The sequence below is a fragment of the Carica papaya genome, chromosome 3 (genome assembly GCF_054855325.1).
Source record: "Carica papaya isolate Zhongbai chromosome 3, ASM5485532v1, whole genome shotgun sequence".
Taxonomy (NCBI): domain Eukaryota; kingdom Viridiplantae; phylum Streptophyta; class Magnoliopsida; order Brassicales; family Caricaceae; genus Carica; species Carica papaya.
Genome location: NC_142311.1, coordinates 13,467,322 through 13,490,494, shown reverse-complemented (window position 1 = coordinate 13,490,494; position 23,173 = coordinate 13,467,322). Strand labels below are relative to the sequence as shown.

At 35.4% G+C, this 23,173-nt stretch overlaps 3 protein-coding genes, 1 long non-coding RNA gene and 2 pseudogenes across 6 annotated transcripts; 4 read left to right on the top strand and 2 right to left on the bottom strand.

The window, feature by feature from the left end:
• Window positions 1-1,930: 1,930 nt before the first annotated feature.
• On the top strand, window positions 1,931-4,976 carry LOC148266732 (uncharacterized). Its single transcript, XR_015817827.1, has 2 exons — window positions 1,931-2,801; window positions 4,733-4,976. It is a non-coding gene; the product is annotated as an uncharacterized LOC148266732 (long non-coding RNA).
• Window positions 4,977-5,634: 658 nt separating this feature from the next.
• On the top strand, window positions 5,635-7,185 carry LOC110821758 (anthocyanidin 3-O-glucosyltransferase 2 pseudogene; annotated as a pseudogene).
• A 77-nt stretch (window positions 7,186-7,262) lies between these two features.
• LOC110821724 (Tetratricopeptide repeat (TPR)-like superfamily protein) lies at window positions 7,263-12,419 on the bottom strand. 3 transcript variants are annotated; one of them, XM_022051653.2, is made up of 4 exons: window positions 11,963-12,102; window positions 9,392-11,856; window positions 7,847-8,045; window positions 7,263-7,595 (listed from the first exon to the last, which is right to left on the bottom strand). In XM_022051653.2, the coding sequence occupies exon 2, from the start codon at window positions 11,845-11,847 to the stop codon at window positions 9,835-9,837; it is 2,013 nt and encodes a 670-aa protein (XP_021907345.2). In that variant the 5' UTR covers window positions 11,848-11,856; window positions 11,963-12,102; the 3' UTR covers window positions 7,263-7,595; window positions 7,847-8,045; window positions 9,392-9,834. The 3 variants fall into 3 exon arrangements, with proteins under 3 accessions (XP_021907345.2, XP_021907343.2, XP_021907344.2); XM_022051651.2 differs by having other exon boundaries at window positions 9,392-12,419; XM_022051652.2 differs by lacking the exon at window positions 7,847-8,045 and having other exon boundaries at window positions 9,392-12,419.
• A 1,434-nt stretch (window positions 12,420-13,853) lies between these two features.
• LOC110821839 (UDP-glycosyltransferase 71K1 pseudogene) lies at window positions 13,854-15,526 on the top strand (annotated as a pseudogene).
• Window positions 15,499-16,365, bottom strand: LOC110821840 (uncharacterized). The gene has a single exon (XM_022051792.2). The coding sequence runs from the start codon at window positions 16,176-16,178 to the stop codon at window positions 15,609-15,611; it is 570 nt and encodes a 189-aa protein (XP_021907484.2). The 5' UTR covers window positions 16,179-16,365; the 3' UTR covers window positions 15,499-15,608.
• Window positions 16,366-17,404: 1,039 nt separating this feature from the next.
• LOC110821751 (kinetochore protein) lies at window positions 17,405-23,172 on the top strand. Its single transcript, XM_088215983.1, has 11 exons — window positions 17,405-17,727; window positions 17,878-18,096; window positions 18,517-18,607; window positions 18,679-18,858; window positions 19,662-19,751; window positions 20,858-20,965; window positions 21,197-21,250; window positions 21,675-21,789; window positions 21,879-22,036; window positions 22,129-22,224; window positions 22,908-23,172. The coding sequence occupies exons 1-11, from the start codon at window positions 17,564-17,566 to the stop codon at window positions 22,974-22,976; spliced, it is 1,344 nt and encodes a 447-aa protein (XP_088072109.1). The 5' UTR covers window positions 17,405-17,563; the 3' UTR covers window positions 22,977-23,172.
• The last annotated feature ends 1 nt before the right edge of the window (window position 23,173 follows it).

Sequence of the window (23,173 nt, the reverse complement as noted above, 5' to 3'; positions counted from 1 at the left end):
ATGGTCGGCACTGTGAAGGAAGAAGGGGTTTTGGGAATCACTTGATTGCTCTCTAGCCATTGAAGATTTAAAGTTTGAAGCTCAATCACTGAGCTAAAAATTGTTTGATTAAAAAAGGTTCTCTGATACCATGTTGGAAAGGAGAAGAAAGAGAACAATTGAGAAAAATTACTTTGATTTTTCTAATAGTATGCATGGACAACAAAAACTATATGCAGCTTGTTGTACAATGGCAAAGAGAAAAGACAAAAAAAAAAACGGTTACAATTAACATACTAATTTTATCTAATTTAATCACTAATTAATTTTAATACGCTGCTTATGGGAGTGGCTTTTATGTCCATCATGGCAAAATGGGCTTGAAACTCGGTTTGAATTACTAATAAGATCATCTTTGTTGTTCATTGTTCTCCTTTGAAAAAAAAAATAGATATAAAATTTGTTTCCCTTGATGTGATTTTTTAATTTACAATAATCTAATTTCTTTTCTTTTAATAAATTAGTTGGTGTATGAACTTTAATATAAATACTTGAAATTAATTCTAATCGTAAATATATATATAAATTTAAAGGCTATACAAATTTAAATTTAAAGTGAAAATTAATTTAGACTAATTCTTATAGCGAACTATAGCAAAAGAACATAACTAATATAAAACTCAATTTAAATACTATAATTCTACCATAATGTATGTAACAAAGTATTAAATTTTAAATATTAAATCTTCACATTGATGTTATGTAAATTGGTTTCTTCCTGGAAAGACAATTTTGATTTTCTCTCTCCCCCTATTCGTGTTCCTCCCTAATTTCTTCTTTACTTCATTTTTTTTTTCTTCTAAAATTTAAATGAATATAAAAAATTAAATACATAAATTTATTTTTAAACGTACCTTCTAAGAGGTTTCTCAAACAAAATTTTGAGAAATTTTCTTAAAAAAGTAGTCGAAATTATTGTATGGACGAGAACTGATTGCAATGACAATTGACATTTTTGATACACTTTCTTGACTTTACTTGACCTAAACACATATACAAGTCTTCTGCATGTATATATATACATACATATATATATATATAGCTTAACCAAGTTAAACGGCCTGGGTAGTGCCCGTTTAACCTCAGTCCAACTTAGCCTTTGTAATAGATCAGGCCCAGGCCACGCTCTCTCTTTAAATAATTTACTTTTCAGGCCTGAACGAATACAATAAAATTGTCGAGATTTTAACAGCCCTAAAAGGAATTTTCAGACATTTCTAATAAAATAATTTACAATTACTTCTCTAATTATAAAGCCTCATCACTTTTTTTTTTTATTATTATTATTATATATTAATAAAAGGTTAGATTGAATGTTTATTGAGTCACTGCAGAATTTTTTTTAAATTTAAAAAATAATAAACTCAGTACTACAAACATACTAATAAATTAAAATTTTAAATTTTAGTTTCATTGAGTTTATTAGAATCCGTAACCCGAATAAGCTGGAAAACTTGTCTATTAGTGATTATTGAGGAGGAAGATTACGATATTATAAATATATATTTATATATATATATATATGTAGATAATATCTTAACGTCTAAATGACTTGATTAGTTTTATATATAACATTAATAATATTAGTTTTATGTGGCAGGGTTTTGAAAATGGTTCCTACATTAACTTATGCAGTCCCGTGACATCGACATGTAACTGTACTATATTTTATATAGATATACATCTATGACCAAAAATATTAATACAATTATATCATAATATAAAAATGTTTGTATACCTAAATATTAATGTAAGTATAAATGACAGCTACAGGGATATAAAATATTTATTTATGTATATGTAGATGATGTATTAACACATAAATCACTTCATTGGGTTTATATATAATATTAATAAAATTTTATCATTATTGAATTATTTAAACCTGCAAGTTTCTTTTTTTTTTTAATACAAGAGAAAAGCAACAAAAGAGCTAATAAAAACAATCAAACATAGTTATTACATAATCTGAGTCAAAAAACACCAAATACATCCTCATGGAAGATGTTCAGGAGCTCAGGAGGGGATTGCAGTAAGGAATGATCCCCTATGGATCCATCATAAATAAGGTTTGCCAAGTAGTTAGCGGTTCTGTTACCCTCCCAGTATGTATGTTGTATCTCAACAATCCAGTCTTTCATAAGCTAATTCCCGATTGCAAGTAGGAGGCTGAAATTTGCATTTTTGTCTACCGTCTCATTATTAATCATCTTGTTCCAAAGTTGGACAATAATGCCACTATCCATCTCCAGGATAACATGGCACGATATGAGATTCAGCAAGTTTTGTTTTATACATATTAAGAGTACAATTATGAAATAAAGGGGGGAAGAAAAACCATGGGGTCCAATTGCAATATAGACAAACAGAGGTATTTACAATCAAACAACAACGAATTAACTCATGCTAGGTAGATGCAGGAGTCTGTTACAGAAAAACGGTATGGATGGAGGCACGTTAAACGGAGGGTGAGGCTACCATGTCTTGTTACAGAAGAACGACAATGATGGAGACACACGATGCGGATGAAGCAGAGACCCGTATAACGCTCTTCATACGTGGACAATCCAGATGAAAGGAAACGAAACAACGGTCTAGATTGGGTTTCATGGGCTGTAAGTAAAGAAGAGGGGAATGCTGAGGAGAGGAGGAGAGAGGAAAGGAAAAGGGGAGAAGACAAGATTGGAGTCTTCATGGCCAGACAGGGGGCGATCAGAGAAGAGCTTTCTGCGGGGAAGCAGACGCTGTATTCGAAGACAGAGGTAAGTTCAAGCTGAACTTAAACCCGAATTTTAAAATAGTTGAATTAATTTTCTGAATATAACAAGGTGAATTCACCTTTAGGAAGTGTTGACGCGAAAGCATGAAGGTCCAATTTAACTACTAAATCGTTTTGAGTAAATTATAGTAGGTAAAAGTTGGAGAGAAACTAAATAAATCAGGAACTGAAACAACAGGGAATGACGGTGACTAGAATAATTCGTGGTAAGGAACAGGGGGGAAGAACAGAAGAACCTAAACCCCAAATTTCCATAGAAAGGAGCAGTAAGAGATTTAAAACAGTATATCCCTTGGGAGTGAATCAGAGAGAAACTTGAGAAGAAAAGAAAAAAAGAGAGAAAAATGTAACAGTATAAGTAAAACAACATTCTGTAGTTATTAGTATTTTAAATCGGTAACTCTGAAGCTGTGCGTGTGATTGAGAGTGGCCAACGTGAGGCCGTGGAATATCGAATTCCGGCATGAATTCTGCGATGACATGCATAAGTAATGCACTGAGTTAGTACTGTGTTAATATCTTATGTTTGTGTGTTGGTATGATGGGAAATGGAAATGGCTGCATGTGATTTCTGCTGAACTCTATATTTGTGAATGGTCTAGATGACGTGTGTACGTTGTAACCGGGTAATGAGGTTCCGGATGTAATATGTGTTGATGAGGTAAAACCAAAAAATAAAAACATATATACGAAGGTGGGGATTCGGAGCAACTGAGAGAATTGGGACAGTTGTGGGTGACGAGAGAAGCTAGGTGACGGGAACCTTTAGAGAGAGAGAGTAGGCCTTTGGGTCGAGACAAGTAGAGAGAGTAAACAAGCTATTTGTTTTCCTGACAGTGCAGAAGAGAGGGGCGTGACTGAAGAGTAAGTGGAGTAGTAAGAAAAAGAAAAGAAGAAGGAAAAAAAAAAGAAAGGAAAAAAAACTGAGTTGAAGTACCCCCAGGTAGTCCACCTCCTTAGGTCGGCAAAGCTGTTTTGAGAGTGATAACAGAGGTGAAACAATGATGGCAGAACATGAATGAGTTAGGTTTAGAGATTTGGGTGGGGTTGAATAGTGGTCTGACAAAAAATAGATAGGACAGATGGCAAAGATTAGAGGATAAATAGGAAATGGAATTAAGTGTAAACCGATCCATGGTTGGGTTACTATTACGCTGCTATTTCTCTTGGTTGTGTGGGTGGCCAGTGTTGGTCGTGGTGATGTGATTTAGCTGACCAATGATCTGTCTGCGGATTAGACCGAGAAACAGAGGGTCCGAAGGGGAGTAAATCTCCCGAATGTATGCTGTTTAAGAGGCCAGAGGTGTGGCCGAGAAAGGGAAGGCTGGAAGGGCCGTGTCTGGCATACAGAATGCAAGTCGTGTGCGCGCGTGGCCCTTGAGGTCGTTGTGTGTGTATGTGTGTACTGTTTGGTGGGGATATTATTGTCGACAAATTTTGAATTGTCTAAATCAAATAACAGTGGGAAATAAATGAAAGTGAGAGTAAATCTGCGTGTTGGATTAAGTAACTCTGTTCTGCGTGTTTGCGTTTTTGAAGGTTATAGTAATGGAGAATTTGATGGAGGGTTAGACAGAAAGTGGAAGCCTATTGTATTCTGGAATGGAGGCGAGTGTGGGGGTATAGTGTTGGGTAGAATGCAGACTTTTCTGGAAATGGGAAATCTGATGGAGGCATATGCAGAAAATGGAAAAACGGTTCTGTTCTGGGAAGCAGAGACAGATTGTGAGAGGTTGGGGGAAGGAAAGTGCAGGACCGTGAAATGAACCTGGAGAGACTGGGGAACAGTGACGGGTTGTAAGAGTTTGGGAAGGGAAGTACGGGGGGGGGGGGGGGGGGAAGAATTATTTACTTATGTTTTAATTTTTTTAGTTTACCGAACTATATTAGCTCATTCCTGTAACTTTTGTATAGAAATAATAAAGCAGGAACCCCCACAAGAACTTCCAGAGCTGAGGAATGACCCGGACGATGTACCAACCTACCTAACCAGGTGCTGAAGTTTGGTAGTTTTCAATTCTGTTTTACGCGTTTTGAAAAAAACCACGTTTCTAAGTAAATAACAGTGGTGGGACTCACTTGATGAGATGAGTAGTGTGTGTACCAATCGGAAAGATACATACATAACCAATGACTATTAAATCTCACATTTATGTAACTGCTGTTTGTTTTGGATTTTACGTTGTGTTTGCAACTAAATATTACATATCTTGTGTATTGATGCTTATGAAAAGGTTACATATAACTTGAATCTGAGTTTATATTCTCATTAAAAAAATAAATAGAAAAAAATATGTTAATTCGATTATTCTATTCAAATAAAATAATATATTAATTTTATCATATTATGTAATATGTGTAATTAACATATTTTTAATTACACTAACATTATATTTTTATAATATTTTTTATATTTATTATTAGATATATTATTTTATTTTGATTAATGATTAAATTATTTTTTAGAATATTTAATAAAAACTTTTAAAATGAAAAAAAAAATTAGGTAAATGTAAAGAATATTCGTTATTTTTTTTTTTTTTTTTTTTATATAGTGGACAACAGATAAAATAATTTAATAGCCACTTCAAAAATGAGAATACTGATGGTATGGGCGCAAAAATGGAAATACTCATCCTATATTTATCTCAAAATGGAAGAAGTAACTGCTATCTAATTATGGTATCTTGAAATAAATTACGTGCCATAATTGAGTGTCTACATTTAGAAGTAAATAAATGACAGTAATAGATATAAAGGCATAAACCACCACATCTACCTCTTTGACTGTCAGTAGAGGTCAAGGGTGAAAAACAATGGGTGAGGTAGAGCTACTTTTCATCCCTACACCTGCTGCTGGTCATGTTTGCATCAATGACGAACGCCGCAAAGCGCCTTTTGGATCACGACCCTCGCCTCTCCATCACTGTACTTGTCATCCCTTTATCTTACGGCTCTTATATTGCCAACACCATCATTAATCCTAAAACCTCATTCTTTGTCGTTGATCTTATTAGATTTCTTGACCTCCCTCACGTGCAACCCACCTCAGACACGTACAACAATCTCCTCTTCTTCTTTAATTCCCTCGTCAAATCCCAAACGCCTCATGTTAGAGAAGCCATTAATGAGCTCACTCGAACTAAATGGGGACGACCCCACTCACCTCAACTGGCTGGGTTCGTCTTTGATATGCTTTGCACACCATTGACGGAGGTTGCAGAAGAGTTTGGGGTGCCTAGTTACTTGTATTTCACATCAAGTGCAGCTTTTCTTGGCCTTCAATTCTATATTCGGACTCTCCGTGAAACGCAAAAAGTTGACATGACTGAGTTGAAGGGTGTTGAGTTGGTCTTGCCCTGTTTGGTCAATCCAGTTCCTGGCAATGTCTTGCCTTCCGTCATGCTCGACAAAGATTGTGCCGGAGTTGTGCTCGAACGCGCGATAGGGATAAAGAACGCCAAGGGGATCATAGTGAACACGTTTACAAAGCTGGAATCACATGTTATACGCTCCTTAGAGAACTGCAACGACAACCCTTCCATCGACCCAGTGGGACCTATTATCAACCTGAATGTGGATACAGACGACTTATGGATCATGAAATGGCTCGACGGTCAACCATCCCTGTCGGTGGTGTTCCTGTGCTTTGGGAGCCTGGGAAACTTTTTCTGACGAGCAGGTGAGAGAGATTGCCTACGGGCTAGAACAAAGTGGGCATCGTTTCTTGTAGTCCCTACGGAAAGCCCCATCAAACGGCCAAATAAACCCAACTGATTACGCAAATATGGAGGAGGTCTTGCCAGAAGGATTCCTTGATCGAACGGTTGAGAAGGGGAAGATCATAGGATGGGCGCCACAGGTTGAGGTCCTGAGCCACCCAACCGTGTGAGGATTCGGATCGCATTGCGGGTGGAATTCAATGTTGGAGAATCTATGGTTCGGGGTACCAACTGCCACGTGGCCGCTGTACGCAGAGCAGCAAATGAACGCATTCGAGATGGTGGTGGAGTTGGGGTTAACGGTGGAGATTAAAATGGATTATAGGAGGCAGTTTGGTTTTCCTCATAACATGCTTGTGAAAGCAGGAGAGTTAGAGAGAGGAATAAGGCCATTGATGGAGCAGGATAACGAGGTGAGGAAGGAGTGAGTGAAAAGAACAAGGAGGCTTTGATGGACGGCGGATCTTCACAGTTAGCCTTGTCACGTTTTAATGCAGATATTGTAGGATAGCAAGTCCAGATGAATGATGTCCTTTTACCGAAGGAAAGTGATTACCAATTCTGAGTTGACATTAAAATATAAAAACTTTCAAGAAATTGTGGGTTTGAATAGGATTTTACTCTCAGTTTATCTCTATTTGAATGTTATTTTTTTATCTTGTTATAATTAATATCCACTGTCAAGAATTAATTGTCAGGAGCCATCCGCCCATTAACCATCCTTATTAAAAATGTATTTGGAATATATGAAAATTTTACTTTGAAATATGGTGAACATGTTTATGGAGCCATATTATACCCTTACTGGAGGATTCTAAAAACAACCCTCCCATCTACGAGTAGGATCTGTTATCAACTTGAAGATGGAAAACATTGACTTGAAGATTATAAAATCAGTTGACCACCCTCGTCTGAAGTGTTCCTGTGCGATGAGCCAGTAAGAGAGATCCATATATTCTACTTGCGGAGACTTGAAGAATCTACAACAAGCTTCTCTCAACTTTCTTGAAACAGAGAGCAACAACATTGTTCTTTAATTGGTTCTTCTTCTTTGCCTGCATTGTTTAAGCAAGCGTTTGTTGTTTCAGCAAACTCAATGTAAAAATTTTGAGATCCATATATTCTACCTTTTCTCAAAGACAATAACAACAGAAAGATTGACTACCGATTATAAGTAATAGATTTTTAGCTCTTAATATTTTTTATATTTAAAGAATAACAATTTTTAACTATAATATATCAGTTAAAACATTTGTGTTTAACCTATAAGTTTGAGTCGTAGAATGGAACTCTTGTAAAGTAGTACCTCCTTTAGACCTTGATTGGGTGGAATAGAACCATACAATTTCTCACTCTCTTCCTCCCATATATTGGCGTTGGATACATAAACTACATATCACTTGTTGCCAGAGTAAAATCCCCAGAGAATAAGAGTCCAAATTCATGGCAAGTAGGCACCATAAGTACTCCAGCACGTGTGTACTTCGAGATTTCTTTTAACGAGGCTGCACATCAGGAACCCAATTGATAAAACTCAGGCAAGCTCTTGTTATTTGTGACGGAAATTTTCCCAATTATCATAAAAATTAGAAGAAGTTAAAAGTAATAACATGTTTCTCTTTTAGGTTGAAAACAAGCCTAAGCAAGAGAAGAAAGAAATATTTGATGCCAATCCCCAAGTTTGGAAGGTTAACGAGATAAATTTGGGGACTTCGATAGCTAAATAAATCCATATTTAAAACTTAATAACTCGTAGGATCTAAGTGGGTTCCCTAAATATTATCCATATATACAAGGTTATGTGGAGATTATTGTCAAAAATTCAACCTTGTGCTTCTTGTCAGAATCAACCATCTCTGGTTTCTCCTTAAACTCCCCCCCCCCCCAAAAAAAAAAGAGTGGGAGGACAGCCAGCAATTAGCGCATAAATCAAGAACACGAATCTAAATGGTTCCTGTAGCTAGGGGGGGATTTGTCAGATTGAAATTGTCTAAGTTCTCCTTTCATTGCTAATTAAGAGAACAAGGTACAACTCAAAAATGCGACTTCTGGATATTAATTCAAGATAAGAAAAAGAAAAAAGAAAAGTTCTAAACTTATTATTTGAGTATCTATATCCCTCCATAAAACTCCTAGGATCAATCCAAAAAGAAAATGGAAACTTCTAGATTTGATTTATAGTCCTTGTCCACAGTGAAAAAAGAATCCCGATGACAATGATAATAGTTACCAAAATTAAATCCATCTTGCAATCCAACCAACAAAAGACACATGTATAAGTTAAGTTGATAAGATTTAATCCGACATGTCTATCATTTAACCTTAAAAAAGCAATTCAAACCCAATTAATTAAGCTATGCTTGAATAAATCAAGGACTTTTGTGTAGTTTACTTGCGAATTTACTCCTAACTCAATCAGTAATGATCATAAATTTTACTAGAAGATGATAAAAACTGATCTCATGTGAAATTTCATATGAAATTGATGCAATACATTCCAAATACTATTAATTCTGATGAATTTGCAATTTATTTCTCTAATTCTAGATAATATTTCTTACAAGATCAATTTTTATTATTTTTAGGAAAAAATTTCAACAACTTCTAGCTAAACTAAATATCAATATAAAGAAATAAATTCCACAAATATTCTAGACTTGCACCAAACATAGCTTTACTAATGCAAAAGTGCAGAAGAATGTCTCTGTCCCATCACTTAGGCATTACTTGGACACATTAATATTTGAACTTAAACTCTGACCTTAATCATGACCAGAAAAAAATTCGTTTAAGGAGAAGGAAAAGATCTTGATGCAAAAAATTTTAAAAAAGAAGTGCAAGCAGAACCAACCTGAAGGAAATAGCACTTTTGGGTTAGCCAGTCTGACTGCTTCACTGTAGTCTCATTGCCCAAGCTTGACACCAACAAAACAGTAACACTTGAAACAAATTATTGATCTCTTGAGACATCAAACCAGCCAACCTGCAACCCGAAATGTCAAATTTTGGCTGTTAAGTCCAATTCATACCATCTGCATAGGAGACAAAGTATTTGCCAGTTATCAGCCAAGATATGGTGTATCAAGCAGTTTCCAAGTTCTCCAAATCTGCCGAAAGCCTTTAGCTCTGATGATCTTCTCTCCACTTTAGGAGTTTCAGTGGGTGAGCCCATACATTCTTTACCCAATTTCACGAGGGCTAAGACCCTTAAGCAAATAAAAGAAAAAGTTCCGGAAATCTAATTAATTAGCCAATTTTTCCAAATACCATAAAATCTATAAGATATATTTGTCTTCATTCATCAAAATTAGCGATCCCAATATCTAGACCTGAACTTGAGCAGGATGCAGATAAAGAATATTTCATCTCCAAGGCCAATCCTTCCAGGACTGTATTTATTTTTCCAAATTGAGGATGTTCTTCATCCTTAGACACGAAACAGTTGACACAACCCGCTATTTCAATCCAACTACATCCAACCTCCTTTCTTAAACCCTTTTCCCTCATCTCTTTCCTCAGTCTATCAACAGTTTTCCAGTTTCCTTCCTCTGCGTGCATATTTGATAGCAAAACATGATAACCTGTAATGTTGTTTCCCCTATCCATTTCAATCAACCTTTTTGCAATTGTTTCTCCTAATTCAAATTGCCCATGAAGTCTACAAGCCCCGAGAAGTGAACCCCAAATTTCTGAGATATTACCCTTCTCTCCCAATTCTTTAACAAACTCATAAGCTTCGGCAACCCTCCCCGCTCTCCCTAACATGTCTGCAACACAACAGTAGTGCTCGTCTGAGGGCTGAATTTCATAATCACTCTCCATTGAATTGAATATTTGCAGACCTTCATCAAGCAGACCAGAATAATTGCAAGCTGACAAGATTGCAACCAATGTAATAGAATCAGGTGTGATGCCAGATCCTGGCATTGAATAAAATAAAGACAGAGCTTTCTTCCCCATCCCATGCTGACCATAACCCAATACCATTGTGGTGTATGTGACAGAATTTTTCTCATGTGTGTTAACGAACACCATCTCAGAATAATGAATTGCACCCGATTTGGAATACATGTCAACTAGGGCAGTTGCCACGAACACATTTTGATCCAGTGAATTACGAATGGAAAACCCATGCAGTTGCTTTCCCAAATCTATACTACCTATTGCACAGCATGCTGGGAGAACAGATGCCATTGTCACAGCATTTGGAATCACCTTTTGCTCCACCATCTGTCTAAACAAAGCAAAGGCTTCATCAATCAGCCCATTCTGAGTGCATCCAGCAAGAATTGCATTCCAGGTGGCTTGATCTTTACTATTTGAACAGTTTGTTTCAAACAGTCGCTGTGACGTCCTAATCAAACCTGACTTTGCATACATGTCAATAAGATAAACATCCATGCCATCAAAATGAATGAAATGCCTAATAAGGAAAGCATGGGTCTGCTTTCCAATCTCAATGTTCCTAAGATTTGATGCTGCAGAAAGTAAAGCAGTCACTGTCACAGAATCAATCACAAAACCTTGCTTCTGCATCTCATATACCAGCAACAGTCCTTCATCATCTAATCCATTCTGCACAAAAGCAGAACTAATAGTATTCCAAGAAACGACATCTCTTTCGGCCATTTTATCGAAAACTTTAAACGATGTATGGATTGAATTGCACCTTGAGTACATGACAATAATTGCATTTAGTATGATTACAGGTACTACTTCTAAATTCTTAACGATGTACGCATGAAACTGCCGAGCCAAATCCAACTGCTGCAACTGTGAAATTGCATTTAGAACAGAGAGAAAAGTTACATCATCAAGAACAGTCTGTTCTGATTCTATAGCCTGAAGAAAAAGCTCTATAACCTCAACAGGGTGGCTCTTCTGAACATACCCACTTAGCATAGTATTCCACACCTCAGTATTTCTCTCCAAGCAGGAGTTAAAAACTTTTCTAGCAAAATCAAGGAAACCAAGCTCAGAATACATAAATATGGCTGCACTCACGACAAACAAGTTATTTACATGTTCAGGCCCCAATTTCAGAAGCAACCCATAAAGAGCATTAGCATTCTTATAGTCTGCTAACCTTGATAAGGCTGGAAAAACATTTACAAAACTAACAGGACTCGGTCTTATCCCCATTTTCATCATCATCCTGAACTGCCGTATTGCCTCCATATACCTCTCCGTCTTTACATACCACGAAATCATAGTATTCCAAGCAATCACATTTCTACTACGCATGCTATTAAACACCTTACGTACTAAATCATTCTTGGAATACTCAGAACCCATGGAATAACCCATTTCGATATCCTGCGAGTTCAAACAGGTAGCATACATGTTCAAAAGAGAATTATACACAATTTTACTGGGGTTCGATAAACACCGAAGAAAATGGCAATGCACTGCTTTACCCAACCTCAAGTCCCGAGTCTCAGCGCAGGCTTTGAGGGTGGAAGAGTAGGTGTAGGCGTCGCATTTGGTATCAGGAGACGATTTCTTCATCTGGGCGTAGAAGAGAAGCGCCTCATGCGGCATGTTATTGCAGATGAAACCGATGATAATGGCGTTCCAGAGGACTGTCGTTGGGCGAGGAATTGTGTCGAACAATTGGCGGGCGAGATGGGGTTGACCTTCCTGACAAATACGGCTGAGCCGGGAACGGATTGTGGGTGTTTGAGGTTTGGGATTGGGGTGAGAAATTGTTGAAGAGGAACGAATGTGGTGGTGAGAAGGATTGGTTGTTGAAGGTGGTGGAAGGGGAAGAGATAGAGCTGAAGAAGCTACGGCCATGAAAAATGAAGTAAACTCGCTAGTGCAGACCTTGACAGAGTGTGTGGCTCACAGTGGCGCCTAAATGTATCCATTTCATTCCTTGCACGGAAATTTATTTTTATTTCGAGAGAGACATTAAGTAAAATTAATTATTCATTATATTCAATATTAATTTTTTATTCCAATCGCTTAATATTAATATTTTCTGTTATCCAAATATTTATATTAAAAAATTTATTAAATGTTTATAAATACTGTAAATTATTATTACTTATTATGTTAATTAATTTTATTTCATTTTAAATAAATTAAGGAAAACCACGTAATTTAATTTCTATATATATATATATATATATATTTTTTTTGCACTCGTTAAAACATTAAGGACAAATTTTCTTAGCAAGTCAGTCAACTATAAATTCTAAATTCTACTCCTATAGACGGTTTACACTGTTTGAATCCCAGTTATCTATAAAATTTGTATTATAACGTCGAAATTAAATAAACTCACTGATGTGCTATTTAGTAGTTGGGCGTTTTTATTTAATATTATTTGCGTTACCCCGACGAGTTTAAAATGGTTTCAGACCACGGGCAAGTTTCTATATATATACACACACATACTGGTGTATAAATAATATTTTATTTATATCAGCTGATAAAATATTGTTTATTTACAATAAAAATTATGCATAATTTGTTCTCAATTGAAAAGTATTTTACACATGTTTGGTTGGTAAAATTAGTGTTTTTTTCTTTGAAATATTAAAAATATTTTTAAACTAATAGAACCTTCAAAAAAAAAAATAGTATTGTTTTCAATAAAATTTATTTATGAAAAATAGTTAATATAAAATATTACAAGCAAAAAAATATATAATTAAAAAAATATGTTGAGAATTTTAGACTATTATGACTATTTTAACCATTATATTTTTATTTACATTTCAATATGATAGAACTTAATTACTGTAATTCAACAAATATACTGACAAATTTAAATCACACTGGATTAGATATTACATACAAAAATTAATTAGCTTATAGTATAGTTATAAAATGACAATTTATGAATTTAATAAGGTTTTAACTAGCGAACAACGTCGAATGACGGAAGAGTATTAGTTATAAACAAGAATGCCCGTCCTGTTTACAGAAGAAGAATGAATAATGTGATACTGATGACCCCTCATGGTTCTAGAAGCCATTCAAGAACCATTATCATTATTGTAATATACCAATTATATTAATAAATAATTTTAAATTAATATATATATATATATGAGAAAACGTACTCCGAATTGAATTCACTCAATATTTTTATAAGGAAGAGGGATACAAGTAAGTCAAGAAAATGAAGTACTCTCAAACTACTCACTGCATTACAAATATATATTATATTAAATAAATCATGTCAATAAATTCTCATTTTGACATATTATACACTTGATACGACAGTCATAGCCGTCTCATTTGACCACCACAGCTGTCTTAGTTCTCCCGTTTGTATATATACACATATATACCCCGTCAAATTCTACAATTCGTACCAACGAAAACACCCATGGCTGACCAAGACAACACAAAGAAAGCCGAGCTCGTCTTCCTCCCAACACCCGGACTCATCGGCCACCTTGTCTCCACCATTGGGTTCGTCAAGCGTTTGCTCGACAGAGACGACAGGTTCTCTGTAACTGTTCTCGTTATTAAGCCATGGTTTGCCTCTGATAAATACAGTACCGAATCACTAGCTGCATTAGATTCACGAGTACGATATATAACTCTGCCTTCTGTTGAGTCTTCTTCCTACGATCTCAATAAGTCCCCGGATTTGTTTCTTGATCTTTTCGTGGAGAGACACAAACCTTACGTCAAGGAAGCTTTGGTTACAGAATTTCTGGGTTCCAACTCAGCTCGACTTGTTGGACTCGTTGTTGATATGTTCTGCAGTCCCATGATTGAGTTAGCGAATGAACTTGATATTCCTTGTTATATTTTCTATACTTCTAGTGCTGCTATTCTTGGTCTTATTCTTAGTCTTTCGACTTGGCATGACCAGACGGGCCTAGAGTTTGAAAAATTGAACGAGTCAGAGTCAGTAGTCGTCCCGAGTTACTCCAACCCAGTACCAGTTTCCGTTTTACCGTCATTTTTGTTTGAAAAATATGGATACACCATTTCAGTAGATCGGGGAAAAAAGTTCAAACGAACCAAGGGAATCATCGTTAATACGTTTGCAGATCTTGAGCCACATGCAATGAAGTCGTTGTCCTCTGATGGATCTATACCGGCGGTTTATACCGTCGGTCCTATTGTTGACATCGAAGGTCAAACTCATATTCATGCAGGGTTTTCCGAAGAAGGAAACCAACGAGACAGAATCATGGAATGGCTTGAGGCTCAACCTCCATCGTCAGTGGTGTTTTTATGTTTCGGGAGTGTTGGTATCTTCGATGAATCGCAGCTGAAACAGATCGCAATCGGGCTCGAGCGAAGTGGGCTCCGTTTCTTGTGGCCCATACGTCGGCCCAAGTCGAGCAACCAACTCGCCGTTCTCGCCGATATGTTACCAGACGGGTTCTTAGAGAGAACGAGAGATAGAGCAATGGTGTGCGAGGGATGGGCGCCGCAGGCGGAGGTTTTGGCCCACCGAGCGACTGGAGCTTTTCTGACGCACTGTGGGTGGAATTCGATCTTGGAGAGTGTGTGGTGCGGAGTGCCGATGGTGACATGGCCGATGTACGCAGAGCAGCAGATTAATAGTTTTGAGATGGTGAAGGAAGCTGGGTTGGCAATGGAGATGAGATTGGATTACCGGAAGGAGGATTATCGACCAGTGGAGCTTCGTTTGAAGAACGATGGTGAGATTGTGATGGCGGATGAGATAGAGAAAGCGGTGGTGCGTGTGATGAGCAGTGAGAGCGAAGAGATGAGAAGAAAGGTTAAAGAAATGAGCGTGAAGAGCAGAGAAGTTTTGACGGAGAATGGATCTTCTTTTGATTCGCTTGGGAGATTGATCCGGGTTATGTTAGGTAGGATCAATTAATTGAGATTAATTTCTCTTTTTTCTCGAGATTCTTGCTTAAGAAAAGTTTCAGATAGACTAGATTTTCGCGAGTACAGAAGAAAGTTTCTTTCAAAGCTCTGTAAACAGTAATGAAGACGAAGATGAAACTAAAATTAAAATTAAAAAAATGAATTATTATTACTCGTGTAAAATGAAACAATTTCTTTTTAGTCTCTCATAATTGCTGAAGAAAAAACATAAAGAAATTCGTAAGGCAAATTTCTCAGACACCTTTCAAATAACTGGAAAGCTTCACATGAACCGTCGGATCTTTCCTCGTCTTCTTGAAACTTTTCGATGCAGCTTTCAACAACTTGTTCCATTTCTTGGCGATAACAGGCGCACAAGATACAGCCTTTGCTGGAACCGGGGAGAAGCCATAACCTTTTCTCGCCATCATCGGCGTCTTCTTCTTCTTTATCCCTTTAAGAATTTTCAAATTAATCCCAACGTCGTTCAATTTCTTCTTCAAATTAGGAGTCCGCTTCTTTTCGCGACTTCTCTTGACGGTACCATCTTCAAAGTGCACGCCAAGTGTTTGATCAAATTCGCAGTAGAGTTTTCTCGGCGTGACAGAATCCATGTCCACGGCGTAGGCGTCGTGAGGGAAAGGGACCAGAGGAGACCATATCGAGCTCTGTGAGTAATCGAATCCGAAAGCAGAACTTTCGGGAAATTTTTGGAGAAGCTCTTTCGACATTACTGGCTCCAAATACTCGATGGTTTTGGCCCTTGATTGGCTGATGAGTACCTGGACCTCTTCTTCTTCATCTTGTTCCTTTTGTAACCTCATCGAATATCACTTTTTGCTGCTTCGAACTCTTCCTTTTTGGTAGTTGCTGAACGTGTTTGCGTCTCCTTGAAGCCTGTTGACTGGTTAGAGTTGCAACGGCCGTCTCTCTCGTTGATCAGGGTAGGAAAGAGGCGAAGAGGAATATACGAAGAGGCAAAGTAGCCGTTGGGGTGTTTTTCTCGTGGAATGTTTTTTCGTGACTTGAAAATTAAAATAGCTGTTGTGCAGCTTTATGATTTTCCCTTTTTGTCCTTTAGGTTTTTGGGGAAAATAAAATATTTTCTCTTGATTGATTAATTATTATAACATTTTGTTTTCTTGGAGTTAATAAAATGATTAATTATTGTAAAATCGTCAATAACGATTTTAGTACTATTATAAAAATAATAAATAAGAATAAGCATAGTAATACTGATTTGAGACCCTATATATATATACACACACACACGCACACAGGCTAAATGACATTTTAATCTCAATAAAATTTAATTTTGTTTGATTTCATTTATATCTTAAGTTTGCTTTAAATTAATTTTTATATTTTTAAAAAATATTCGAATTAATTTACCTTACATTAAATATGCATTTCCTAATTTTTTATATCAAATCTTACTATATTTTAAATAATATTTAATTTATTTTAAGAATTTTTGTTTTTTGTTTTTTGTTCTCAACATTTTTTTTAAATTTTCATTCTCTCTAAAATACACATAATAATAAATATAAATTTCATAAATTATAAAAAAATAAAAAATATATATGTTAGTTGTGATTACAATTAAAATGATAAACATTTTATTCTTTTAAATAGGAAAAATAGATAACTTTAGTCCAATATAGAATATATTTATGACTATAACATTATTGCATTCAAAATTTCTCATATATTTTATTTTTTTAATATACTTACATTTTATTTCGTATAACTGATTTTTAAAACATAATCAACATTAGTTTCCTTATAAAATTTTAGATTATATTTGGAATAAAATTGTGTAATTTATTTGTAAATATACACTTAGTTTAATTAAAATAATATATAAATATGGTGATAAAAAAATTGAATAAACAGAAAATTTTACATAAATTAAATTTTTGTTTGTTTAATATAACTATCATAATATTTTACTTAAAATAAGTATGAACTTTTAAGTTAATTTTACAAAAAAAAAAAAAAGTTAAAATTATTCAAAATATAACGTTAAATGTACATGTTGAAAGGCGGTCTAGGCAAGCTTTTTAGGCGGGAAACATTTCATCTCCTTTGTTGATTCTGGAAAAGCTTTTCAATCACCTGACTCTATCCAGAACTTTTTCCGTCGATTACCACTCTCTCGCGAAAATTTAGCTTCCTTCGTCGTGGAAAAAATTTGCAGCAGCAAGCCATGTCCAAATACGAGTACCCGAGGCTGTCTCGTGCCGACATAATGACGATACTGGCCGAGTCGCAGATTGCCACCATCTCTGAAAACGACCTCAAGAACCCTAGCCCGGATTTTGTCTCGGATCTCTACACCCGACTTCTCATCTACCTCGACGCTCTCCACGAGTATGCATTGAGTATCTTTCACTTTGTCTTTGCTTCTTAATCGGGCTCTATTCTCTGTTATGCCTTCAAATTTTCCTCGTTAGTGGAAATTAGTTTTGAGTTTACTAAAGGTGTTCCTAATTCTGCTTTGTGGGTTTGTAATTTCTGCAGGGAAGATCAAGGGCAAGTTGATTTTTCTGCTTTGGAGCAGCTTGAGAACCCGGATCTTCATGTCGGGTCAATCCAGATCATGAATTTGTACAGCAAGGTTAAGGAGATGGTGGCTTCAGTGGATTGCCCGATCAAATTTACTCTTAAGGATTTGATAAGGCCAGATGCAGCTCGGACTGAATTTTTTTTCAGTGCAATCCTGAATTTCTGTCTTCACAAGTATGTATTGCAGAAGATAATTGCTTAATGAGAATTATTTCCAGATTTTTTGCTATGGAGTCGAATTAAAATAGCAGAAAACATATAGAATATTGATGCTGCTCTGGTAACCGCATGTTTTGTAGCTTATTTCATTTGTAGTGACAAACGTGTTTGCAATGCTGAGTTAAACTACTGCTCACTTTATGGTGGCAGACACTTTAAAAATATGCGTAAACAGGAATTTCCTCTACGGCTTATGGATTTACTTTTTGGATAGAGTCATCGTGATAATATCTGTTCCGAGTATTTGCTTGCTATGAAGAGAGAAATGGTTCTTTCTTCACTTGGAACTTGGAAAATGTTGCTTGTGGGGACCTTAGAGCAAGGGTTCTCATTGTAAGGGTCATAGACTAATTTTCTATTTGTTTTCAATCTCAGAGATTCCAAGATGAATCTTCTAAGACCAATTGTGGAGGAACTGACTCTCCATTATGACCAGCAAAAAGAGTTAGAGGCTAAGATTTCTCAGGTATTGGAGAATAGACAGTTCGTGCTGTAAAAAGAATAAGGATTGATTTTCACCAAATATTTGCCTTGTAGTTGAATGCTGAGATTGCCAATTATAATGAAATGAAAGAAAAGGATTTGCCACTTGTTCAAGAGTTAGATGCAAAAGTTAAAGAATTGCACCAGAACATTGCAGGCCTCAACAGTCACCAGATGTCTCTGAGAGCTTCTTTAAGAAAGTTGAAGGAGAAAACTGCAGACATGGATAAGGAGGTAATGTCTTTCTGTAACTACTATGCCTATGTTTGGATCCTCAAATTAAATAATTGTACTTGGTGGTACAATATTGTCGGCTTGATTAGCAAAGCGATATCAGGACATTGATATTGAAAGAGCTTTTATATGTTAGAGAGAGTCTGCAAATTTTAGTTGGCAAAAGCTATTTGATGTGAGATTTGTTCGGTTAGAAGCCAGTATTTTATCATCAATACACAAGAGAAATTCACTCTAACATAATGGAAGTGGCCTTTTATCTTTTTTATCACCTTAATTAATGACTCACATGCCATGGTGGTGTGGACTTTCTGTCTGTTCTACTTGTCTGTCCAGTCTGTTATTTGTTAGCTGCTCTATTCTATTGCTTGTTTGCAAGGATTTTGTCTGTGCTGGAAAAACTCAAAGAAGGGACAAGAGAAAGATGTATAAAGCTAGAGTCTTATATGGAGAGGTTATCCTATTAGTGGCCTGATGAAGCTTTGGAATGATAATACAGTTGTTTATTTCCCATATAAATCCTTTCTTACTATTTTGTCTTCACTTTTTGTTTGTTTCCCATAAATCCTTCCTGATACCTAAAGGATATCTTGAATATGTGGCTTACAATTTGTTTGATGTTTCTCCCACATGCTTAAACTTGAGCTGCTTTCTTGTCTGTTTAGGCTACCATTAAATGCTAACTCTACATGTTCATGATGTAATCTTGTACACGTTCGTTATTTAGCATTTCTACTTAATATTTGTTTCCTAGTTTTTATTTAAATTACAAGTAACAACTATCTTTTCCTTTGCTTCTCAAGATCTCCAAAGCAGAGTTTGAGCTGGTGCAAAATGTCCAAGAAAATGCTAATTTGCGCTCAAAAATTGTTCAGTCACCGGATAAATTGCAGGTACCTTCTTTGTTTTTATTTTAGCATTAAGAAATTCACCTCATAAGCATGAATGTTACTGTTGAGATATGATAGGGTAGGGAAGCTATTCATGTTTAGGCAGTAGTTAACTAGGAATGAAGGTAGTTTTATATTTTTTAATGTAAATATAAAACTTTGGATGCTTTGGTGAGAAAACACCAGATCTTGCTTTCTCAAAGGTATAGGAATGGTGGGACCCGACTGCAGTAATAATCATCCATTTGATTCTTAATGTTAAAATATAGTAATTGAAATATGGTTGATTAACAAGTGTCTGAGATTAGTGAAAGAAAGGTGTCTAAAATGCTAAAGGTTGCATACGGTTCCTTTTCGTCTTAATTTCTTTTGAATTTCTAAAATTTTATATTAGTCTTAACATGCATAACTAAAACATAATTTGTTGTATGTTTAGCTTCCATCATACCTACCTTGAATTCCCTTATAGCAAAAATTCAATTCCTTCCTTTGAAGTTAGGAGTTGAATTTCTAAGATTTAAAAACAAAAATTGGGTTTAGTGATAACCTAAACACGAGAATTTAATTATATATATTAAGACTAATATGAAAACTAAAACTAAGTATTGACGAGGAATTAGATGGGAAATGAACCAAATGCAGCATCAGTGCCTATAAGCAACTTAGACACTTGTTTATCATTTAATTAACTTACACAGCTTTTTTGTTTTAACAGCTGAAGCTTACTTTTTTTTTCTTCCGGTGTTAGAATGATTTATGGGAAAAAAAGCATAACTTTTAATTAAGTTTAACAGAAAAACTGTGATGTTTGTTCTGAGGTGGAAAATAGACGGCTCAAAAGAATTGGGCTTAGATGGTATCCAACTTTAAACAACCACTAATATTTCTTATGAAAGCAAAGATTACTGTTTCTTGTGTGACTCTATCTAAATTTATTTCATAACATATAAGGAGACAATATTTCATGTGCATGCGACCATGTAGATTAGAGAGCATAACAAAATTATTACTTATTTCACTCCTATCATTGCTTGTTTGTTTGCATTACTCGCACAATTTTTTCATATTTACTTCTTTTTTCTGCTGACACTTTAAAATTTTCATCCAAGAGAGCTTTAGAGGAGAAAAAATCTGTTCGTGAGCAGGCAAAGAATGCTGAAAGATCAGCAATGCAATCTTTCCAGGAGAAAACTGCCACTCTGGAGGTTTATATGAAGGTATATTAAGTCCATTTTACTGTAGTTACTTCTGTAAAAAACTTAAACATTTTACTGTCATTTTTCTGTTGACTGGCTAGGCTAAAGTAGTGTTTAAATTCATATAAGAAGTTGAATTTATGCTTTATCACCTCAACTGTGGGTGTCAAATAGAGCTTGTGTCAGATTTTCATATGTTCATTCCATTGAGAGAATAGTTGATAGCTGGTGCCTTTGGTTTCTTTTCCACAGACTCACAAGAAAATGTCAAAGCACTACGCTCAGATGCAGGCAATAAATGAACAGGTTAGTGTAAAGTGATAAGGAAACAAACTTTTCAAAAGGAAAAGATCTTTCCTGAAAATCAGAAAGAGATTTGTCAAAGTTAAATCACTAACTCTGCCTAAAATCAAGGACTTAGTAATTGAGAACTTAATGCTCTTACTATTTCTCACTCTGTCTAAGAGTATATATGTGTATTATATTTGAGTTAAAATCAGAAAGAAAAAATGAAACATACAAAAGCTTATAGAGTTCTTCACAAAGTCCTTTTCTTTCCTTTGCAAATTGTCTATCATGATTTGCCTACTTAATTTGAAGTCTCTGTGAAGAATATGAAGTATTTTAAAATTAGATCTATACAATATGAATAATTTCTTTGACAAAAAGGCATCTAAGTGTTCACATATCTGGCTGAATCATCTTATTTTGTAATCTTGACACTGCTTAGGTGAACTCTGTGAAATCCATTGAAAAAGACTGCAGGGTTCTAAAAGCCAAGTTGAGTGATGATGGAGTGTTGGACAAGTCATATGAGGCCAAATTGGTTGAACGACAGGGGAAAGGCCTGTTCCTTGCATCCTATCCAATGGTATTATACTTGACATATTATCCTGAAATCTTTACCTAAATCCATATTTCCTGCTTGCTTCAGTCGAGCAGTTGGATGAGTTAAGAAAGCAGTTAGTAAAAGAAAGAGATCTCAAGTCTGAGATAGCTGCTAAAGAATTAAATGATGCCAAGTTGGAGGTGGAATCTAGGAGGCAGGATCTTCAAATAAGACAAGGGAAAGTTGAGTCGATAGTGGCAGAGGTACTTCCCATTTGTAAGATTTTGTACTAGTGAAAGTAGTTTTTACTCTTCATTTGTGAGATTTCTGAGTTTCTTATTTTGTTCATCAATAGGTGGATGCTATTACATCAAAGGCTAACCTGGAAAAACAGTCTGGAGCAGCTAAATTGCAAGAGTTGGCTCGTAAATGCGATGAGATTGTGAAAGAGGTGTGCCTTTGTCAAATAATGATTTCTACTTGTACTCCTCAAAAACTGATTTTGAGTTTGGGCTTCTTAGAGGTTGTTTAGTTCAACTTATTTTTTAGCTAACGAAAACTTATAAACTTTCTATGAATTATTTTAATTTCTTGAAGTATTTGATAAATATCTAAGATTTTATAAGGTAAACAACTTAGGCATGCAATAGTATATTTACAAAATTGGTAGCGAGCAGCTTTTATCTTAAAGAGCCTATGAAGTTTCTAAAAATTCTTGTATTCACCAAGTGTCTATAATGCTCTCAAGTAATTTGTACGAATTCCACTCTCAAGTTCTAATATTTTAAACATGACAAAATTGTTGGTTTTTTTGTCATTTTATATATTAAGAGCTCAATAACTATATCTATATTAAGAGCTCAATAACTATATCTTTATCAAACATATAAATAAATTAAACAGTTTATAAGCTTGTGTAGTCCTAAATAATTCAACAGTTCATTTTTAGAAAAGACTTAATTGAAGGGCTATAAGCTCCTATATTTTAAGCTGTCAAGATACTTGTTATCCTTACAGAAGTACTGTCTTCTAAGTTACATATGTATGTTTTATTAGATATTAGCAGCTTTAAAATTTTCTCTAGCGCTGAACTGAAAATCTGTTCAAATGTATAAATTGGTTTATGTTTTGCAGTTTCAGCTATACAACAGCTCTGTCTGGGCTACGGTTCCAGTAATGGAGGTGGATCCGAAACTTGTTTGAGAGGCAGGTACAGTTGGAAATTTTAGTAGAATTGAGCTTGATTGGATCCATCTCTGACTGCAAAATGCATCTTGCTGTAAATGTGATTTCAATAGTGTTTACTGACATAGGAGATGCCACAATTCTAACTATGCACCAGCATGTAGCATCTGTGTTATTGTGATGTTTTATATTTTCGTTGTTATTTTTTTCACCAT

Excerpts from the sequence above, each read along its gene's own strand:
- LOC110821724 (XM_022051651.2), bottom strand. The coding sequence starts at position 12,336 with ATGGCCGTAGCTTCTTCAGCTCTATCTCTTCCCCTTCCACCACCTTCA.
- LOC110821840 (XM_022051792.2), bottom strand. The coding sequence starts at position 16,178 with ATGAGGTTACAAAAGGAACAAGATGAAGAAGAAGAGGTCCAGGTACTC.
- LOC110821751 (XM_088215983.1), top strand. The coding sequence starts at position 17,564 with ATGTCCAAATACGAGTACCCGAGGCTGTCTCGTGCCGACATAATGACG. Across the intron at positions 18,097-18,516 it reads CTGAATTTCTGTCTTCACAA|AGATTCCAAGATGAATCTTC; the intron begins GTATGTATTGCA and ends TTTCAATCTCAG. Across the intron at positions 18,859-19,661 it reads CTGCAGACATGGATAAGGAG|ATCTCCAAAGCAGAGTTTGA; the intron begins GTAATGTCTTTC and ends TTGCTTCTCAAG.